The sequence below is a fragment of the Oncorhynchus keta genome, chromosome 22 (genome assembly GCF_023373465.1).
Source record: "Oncorhynchus keta strain PuntledgeMale-10-30-2019 chromosome 22, Oket_V2, whole genome shotgun sequence".
Classification (NCBI taxonomy): Eukaryota; Metazoa; Chordata; class Actinopteri; order Salmoniformes; family Salmonidae; genus Oncorhynchus; species Oncorhynchus keta.
The window spans coordinates 36,695,106-36,702,839 of NC_068442.1; the positions used below are offsets into that span (position 1 = coordinate 36,695,106).

The 7,734-nt window shown below is 40.2% G+C and overlaps 1 protein-coding gene across 1 annotated transcript; it reads left to right on the forward strand.

Annotated features, from left to right (window-relative positions):
* The first annotated feature begins 3,541 nt into the window (after positions 1–3,541).
* LOC118375115 (C-C motif chemokine 21-like) lies at positions 3,542–5,884 on the forward strand. The gene is made up of 5 exons (XM_035761609.2): positions 3,542–3,709; positions 4,456–4,585; positions 4,896–5,043; positions 5,284–5,362; positions 5,508–5,884. Exons 1-4 carry the CDS (start codon positions 3,646–3,648, stop codon positions 5,320–5,322), a joined length of 381 nt encoding a protein of 126 aa, XP_035617502.1. The 5' UTR covers positions 3,542–3,645; the 3' UTR covers positions 5,323–5,362; positions 5,508–5,884.
* The last annotated feature ends 1,850 nt before the right edge of the window (positions 5,885–7,734 follow it).

Consider the following 7,734-nt stretch of genomic DNA (forward strand, 5'->3'; position numbering starts at 1 on the left):
CAATTACACACTTCATTAAACCTATATCAAATCTGATGGGTGTAACTCATCCCTTGGTTCTTTTTCAGTATTTCTGAGAACTTTCAGTCATTTAATGTCATTGTAATTGATTTCCTAGCACCAGTAAAATTGGGAGGATTATTTATTACAAGGTCCCCTACCTTCTTGATTTGACATGTTTTTATTTTTGCAGTTTTTGATGGACACATCCATTTTGGAAAAGTGTTGTTTCCCCACATGAGCACTGTCAAGACCATTGAGTGTTGCAATGATTTTAAATAATTGATTTCTATGTTTAACCAAACACGTTCAGGTTTAGTGTTACAGTATATAAATACAATCCTGTGTGAACCATAGATGTTAGTTTGAGGACTCCCTCAAAGGGTTCCAGTCTACTCCCACCGGAAGAATGCCAGGCAGCATAGAACATCTAGTGCCCTGGCTATAATAAAATATCATCACATGTTGCATGGATGGATGTCATTTTATTTGCCACAATAAATAAGGAAATTCTCATATAAAGTAAGATGGTTCCACCTAGACTTATGTCAAGATAAGAACATTCAATCATTCATTATGTAACCAGGAAGAAGTGTTTTACACCTGTTTTAAATGACAAATGAGCATATATAGAATGTGACTTGATTTATCTTTTCTAAAGTCTACTATTCCCTAAGTTATCATCCCCAACTTTTTGGGGATTTTTCACAAGATCAGAACATAAAGAGCTGTGAAAAACACCTTTTAAATGAAATTAGGGCATAAAGCTGATCAATCTTCAGGAAGTTGTAGAGAAGACCATGTCCTAAAATGGACTATAATCACCTATTTATTCACACAGTTCCAGACATTCCATACCAAATGTTATGTGCTTGATTAAATTATGCATCTCAAAATTGGACAAAGATATGCCCCCTGAAACCTAACTTAACACTAGATCGAGTCCCCGAGCTTACAACGTCAAAATCTGTCGTTCTGCCCCTGAACAAGGCAGTTAACCCAATGTTCCTAGGCCGCCATTGTAAATAAGAATTTGTTCTTAACTGACTTGCCTAGTTAATAACACTATTTTGGGTTAAACAGCCCTGGCCTGGACCACAGGTATAGTTATCCTTGCCCTACAACATCCCCAGGACATACTTATCCCTCCTCCGGCTCTCTACCTCCTCAGAGGAACACTGGTTTAGTCCATGACTTCATAGGTGGATTTACAGTCACTTGTGGTCTTCTGAATACTTTTACAATGATCTATTAATCGCCCCAAAGATATGCATAAAATGTGTTTGGCTCAGGAGCAGACTGGAGTAATGGGGAAGGTATGTTTTTGCAGCTGAAAGATTCCAAACCTAATTTCTTAAGGGTTGAATTCTTGCCCCCTCCACACCCCTCAACAGACTGCATAGTTTCACTTCCAGGGCTCAGGTATGCACACAGTAGGGATTACACTGTGGCCTTGTCATCTTAATAAATGCCACTACCCAAATCCCATCATTCAGCAGGGATTTAAAGCATCATTTGTCCTGTATTCATTGGCGGTGTGTTTTACCATGTTGACTATTCATTGAATTTGGAATTCTCTCCAGGTGTGTATTATTCCTTTGTACAACTACATAATTATATAGAACAATACATTTCCAGTAGCTACTGCTGTAAAATACAAAACAAGATATGAAGTGTCTTAACGTTACAGTAGTTAATAGCTTAACACTTCCTTGTATTCATTGGAAGCATTTATTCTAAGGTACCTTAAACAGTAGGTATTCAGTCTCAAAATGAAAAGACTAATGTTATTTGGGTTTTCCAGTCCAAAAGGTTATTTGGGTTTTCTTGTCCAAAAGTTGTTTTTTCTCTCCAGTTTTTTGTTTGTTTTTCAGACAAGGGTTTTATTTCATTTGTTCAGTTTTAACTTTGTGTATATTTTATGTATAAAATATTTTTATAGCATTCCTTCCACTTCCTTTTTCAACCTCGTTTATTTAATTGAATACCAAAGGCATTAGAGAACGGGCTGTAATTCTGCAATAGTTTCATTGCTTTGTTAGAAGGGAGGTTTCTGACATCGTAGGGAGCATCAGCTGGGTTCTAATGACACCCAACCTGCCAAAGCAAACGGTCTCTTCCCAAAGCCACCACTCTGGGTCTCCAGGTCATTCAATCCTCAAACACCAACCAGTGTTAACTTTGTATCCATTTCCTCTAACATAAGCCATTTTATATTTGACATTTTATTATTTAGTTATAGTTGTGAATTTGGGGGCTTGTCCCACTCTGGTCCTAAAGGCAATTAAGTAATGCACTTGCCAACTTTTGCTATTACACTTTGGATGCCCATTTGTGACACCAAATGTTGTAAATTCATGTGTTAGCCTTCTGGGACTTGCATTTGTCAGTCCAAGACCTCTGCCATTAAACCAAGAGAGGTTCCAAACCTCTTGACAAGGTTGTTAGGTGTTGTATTGAGAATGTTACAATCGCTTCTATACAAAGTCTGTCACAGTTGAGACTATGAAATATCGAAGATATAATGTACATTCGTCTGGCAGATCAGCTCCTGTTTTCAATATTTCTCATAATCTTGTGATCTGTCTAATGGCAGAGAGCTGGTTGCCATTTTATGTCATCGTCTGACTATTGACATCTGTTTTTAACATATTTAGTTTAAATGAAAATCATAACAGGAGCAGATACTTGTGTTTTCTCCTGGTAATCACACCCTGCTGCTGTTGGTTCAACTCACTCTTTAATAATGTGAATTGTTGATGCTTGAACCACAGATAAGCTAAAGCCTTCAAGCGTACGGTGGTGGTTGGTTTTGGAAACAGGCTGCATGTAACTTACTTGTATTTTGAACCATGTCGGTAATACTGATGCCTTCGTCATTTGAATGGATAAAAACCACATGATTGTATTACAGGACACCAGTGGAGGCTGATGAGGGGAGGACGGCTCATAATAATGGCTGGAACGGCACAAATGGAATGGCAGATAACACATGGAAACCATGTGTTTGTGTTTGATATGATTCTGTTCTGTTCCAGCCACTACCACGAGTCCTCCTCCCCAATTAAGGAGCCACCAACCTCCTGTGCAGTACACTGTAACATTTGTCTTATAAGTAGTGTATCACAGGCTGTGTGGTGTTCCCTGTATTGCACAGAAGGTTGATGGCACCGTAATTGGGGAGGAGGGGCTCGTGGTAATGACTGGAGCGGAATAGGTGGAATGGTATCAACACATCAAACACATGTTTTCCAGGTGTTTGATACCATTCCATTAGCTCCGTTACAGACATTATTATGAGCCGTCCTCCCCTCAGCAGCCCCCACTGATGTATTGTGCTCTAGCAGTGGGTCACACCTACAACAAGGTAGATCACTTTTCATGACTGCATTAGAGAATGCCGTAAATCTGAATTATTTTAAGAGCTCTGGAAAGCACCTTTTGAAGAGTGGGAAAGACAGAAATGAACACAGTGAGTGGGGCACTGGAGGATGAGGGAGGGGAGAGAGAGGGAGAGGGAGAGTGTGTGTGTTTGAGGGAGAGTGTGAGCAGGATGGAGAGGGAAAAGGAGGGAGGGAGGAATATAAGAGACACGGCAATAGAGGGGAAGGTAATACAGCGGAGAACTTCCCTGTCAGGCTCACCATGTTTCTGCTGCAGACTGTGACTGTTATTTCTCTGACTGTCGTTCTCCTGGACGCAGTGGAAGGTAAGACACAATAACACCTACACTAGACCGTCAGCAGTATGCACCCTGCTGGGAGCCAGTTTAGCAGGGAAGTGATGGCGAAGGAGATGAAGCTAGAGGAGAGAGGGAGGAGAGGGGAATAGAGCCAATACTGGAGCAGCAGCAGGGAGAGCCATGGATGTAAACAGAGGGCTAGAATGCAGGAAGACAATGATTTCACATCAAAACCTTGAATGCTAATAACAAGCTAACTGAATAACTCAGACTTTCATGGGAAAAAGTGATCGATGATGTCAATGATAATATATGACAAGGTTCAGAGCAGCTTTTATATGACATGCATATGGTAACTGTTATCTCGGCTAATGTTACTGTGTTTACTCACTCTGATTGGATGAAAAGGCTTGTCATGTAGTCACAGTACCACTGGCATAACAGTACATTGTTGGGGAACATGGGATGATCTAGCTAATTCCTCTGGCATTCTTGTGTGTATAGGGGGTGTGCAATACTCCTGACAATATTACATATCCTGTCAACAAGAGCAACCATTACATATTAACCTTGCATAGTCCAACTATACTGTATAGAACAGTGCAATGAAATGTCTTGCATTCCTACAAAAATATTTGCTATTTGAGCTCATATCTATCATAACAACCCTCCTTATGAGCCAATAGCAATCAGCTTTTATATACTGTCAGTGTGCTTTAACGAGTCTGACATAAGGGTATGTCTCTCTCCCCCTCACTTCCTCTCTCTCTCAGGTGATGGGGTACAGATGCAGAGAGACGTTCAGTGCTGTATGCAGTACTCCCAGGGGAATGTGCGCACCAAAGACGTGCTGAGGTTTGAAGTGCAGACGGAGGGGCCAGACTGCAGCATACAAGCCATCATGCAAGTATTCCAACTATCTCCAAGCAACCTGCAGACATAGAAAATATTTCTCTCAGAGATGTGAGGCATTGTCATCTATCCAGGTCATGTTGTTATGGCTCAGATTTTACTATAATTGCCAGGGATGTGAGGAAGGAAATATGTGAGAATAACAAGACATATAAAGAAAAGATGCCTCGCTAGCCAACTTTGTTGAAGCTTTGGTTCAGAGAAGGCTTTCTTGAAACCATGCTCCATATCTATAGTGTGTTCTGTATGTTTCATTTGAAAAGTTGGCTTGGTGAATGTTCTTTATCTGTTGTGGCTGCAGACTGTACACCAAGAAGGCGGTGAAGTGTGCTGACCCCAGAGATAGAAGGGTCAAGAGGTTACTGAGGAAGCTGCTCCAGAGACAGAGGACCAAAGCACATAGGACCATGTGGCTCCACCCTCATGGCAACCTGCCAGTCATGTCAGAGGTGGGAAATATGCACCTTGTTTATACACATAGGGCTCAATTTAATCTAACGCACATTGCAGTTACGTATACTACTTTAAAATACTACATAAACATTCCTATGGTGGGAGAGATTAAATCCAGCCTGTACATCCAAATGGCTTTATTAGAGAGAGGGGTAAATGTAGCATTCTTGAAAATTGTGCTGTTCTCCCTGATTATGTCACCATAGACAATGATTTTCCACACTTTTCTCTCTCAGGATAAGAAGGATGGGTGGGATGCCCTCCATGTGGAATGAGTGTGAGGTTGCTACCACAGAAGGAAAATTATTGTCATAGGTGACAGCTGTTTATCATTTTACTCCAGCAATATTGTACTGTATTTTCCGCATAAACTTAGTGTCTGACATTTATGCGGCACTTAAATTGCCCTTTGGGGACAATAAAGATGAATTGAACTGAACTGTCTCTCTTGTCATTGCAGGCCAAGTAAACTTCCAGCGGCTTCTCATCCTAACTCGGCCAAGCTTGCTGACTCTCCAGTCGTCTCGTGTCACTATCTATCTGGCTGGGAGTGTGTAGTGGCTGAGCTGTCATCGCCATACATTGCGAAGTCCCTGAGAGGTTTTGATATATAGCTAAATGTCTTTTACACACTGTCGCTAACTATGCCAAAGTATTTGCCAAGTATTTCTGATTACTCTTTATTCCGAGAAACCGGTCTTCACCATCTATGTATGGCTGTTCAACTTCATAGATGGCTTGTTCTCGCCTGAAACACAATGTCATTTAGAAAATGCACTGTATGTTTAAACACATCTTCAGTGGATCTTTTATAAATAAATTAACCTGAAAGAGTTAGATTTTCCTCCTCGTTGTGTCTTATTGCCGCATAGGCTCTTTCTTCAAAAATCTATATTATAGGTCAGTGGATTCTTTACTTTTTTTAAGGTACATTTTTGTAATTGTTTTGCTTTATTGAAGAGATAGTAAAGACTATACCAAACATTAGGAACACCTAAATATTGATATTGTTTTGTATACATTGGTTAAAGTAGGTTACCCTATGATTTCTCTTATAGGTACAGTTCTCAAAGGTACTGGTATAAAACAAGCAGAATAACTGCTGTATTAATAGTTTGGAACAAAACTGAGTTGCCCAGAGAGGCCGTGTTGGGTCCCCTCTGGCTGAAACCACACGCTGCTTCTGTTTACTATGTCTGGGTGGATGCACTTTGATGTTGAGGTGCCAAGCATCTTCACCCCCAGATAAAAGGTGATTAATGCTTCCCATAGCATTGAGCTTCTGACTCAACACTGTTTGAGATGCCCAAAACTGCTCTGGCACTCCATTTGACAGTTTATTAATTTCAACAAAGAATGTTTGACACCATATCACTACCTAGAGGTTTAGACCACATAACTGGCAAAAATGTGGAGGCTTTACTCAATGAGAGGCAGTACTGTAAGTGTGAAGCCAGCTGGAATGCACCGCAGGTGTTCAGTACTGCAGTTTAGACTGGTCGGAGTAAGAGTCCATGGTGAATCAGGGACAAAAACAGGAGATTCTCCACCAGGGGTAGCCATTTTCTGTGTGTTAACAATACAGCCATGCTTTTACACAATCTCCTCAGATCAACCAAAAGAACAGGAATCTCCTGGAGAATCTCTCGCTGTCTGAATAGACTCGTTAATACCTGACGCTAACATGCATCCTTGGTCCTGATCTTGTCCACATTCTGATTGTGCCCACGTTTTCAGATATGCCTCTACACATGGTAGTAAAGTGTGTCTCTTATCCCTCCACTGTGTTTGGATTGTGACCTGGTTTCCTGGTCCCTCCCTGTATGCAAATTATTTGACAGATATTCTTCCAAAATAATATTTATTTATTTTAAGACACATATTGATGTCATAAGTCAATGGTGCCAGCTGTCAATGATTTTAGAAGGAAGGATAATGATGCTTTAAATGGTTTTACTGTACAGATCTGTCGACACCTGTGAGATATCCAGACACAGTGCGTGCCTGACTACATCCGTTGGTGGTCAGGAAGATCTGAAAACAATCAGATCAGAATGTGTGTTTTGAGTGTATACACCTGTCTACAAATGTGAGCACAAAAGCACCAGGTACAAACAAGGCTTCTGTCTCTCTCGACCACACTTATCACAGCCTACACTCACACAATTGTTGTCAATTCCTGAGACATTTATTTGTTGCAACTTTCATATTCTTCCATCAAAATACTAAAGCCATCCAAATTTAAACCATCTCATGAAAACATAAATCAACTATTTTATACGTAAAACAAGAGGCACAAATTAGGCTACATGACATAAATGAGCGCGTATCACGTGCACTAAATGATGCCACTTAAAAATGTTAGGACTGCAGAGGGTTTATAATAACTAGATTGTTTTCAAATCTTCTGGAATGCCTCTTTAACATTGAACTTAATTGCCTTTAAATTATGTATATACATGTAACTGCTTTAGGCATAACATTTTTCCACTTTTGTCCCACAGTCAACTAAAAGAAAAAAGCCATAATCATAAATTAACAGTAATTAAGATTACAGCATCTCGGAAAGGGAATATCTAGTGAGCATTTTAGTTATTTTAGTCTAGAAATCTACTGATCTCCCTGCTCATATTCTACAAACGGACCAAATGTACATTCAATTCTCGCATGGTCTGAAAACACTCAAA

What these genes read in the sequence shown, in the direction of transcription:
- LOC118375115 (XM_035761609.2), top strand. Translation starts at nt 3,646, where the DNA reads ATGTTTCTGCTGCAGACTGTGACTGTTATTTCTCTGACTGTCGTTCTC. An exon ending in TCTCCTGGACGCAGTGGAAG is followed by an intron (nt 3,710 to 4,455) that starts GTAAGACACAAT and finishes TCTCTCTCTCAG; the next exon opens with GTGATGGGGTACAGATGCAG. An exon ending in TGCAGCATACAAGCCATCAT is followed by an intron (nt 4,586 to 4,895) that starts GCAAGTATTCCA and finishes TTGTGGCTGCAG; the next exon opens with ACTGTACACCAAGAAGGCGG.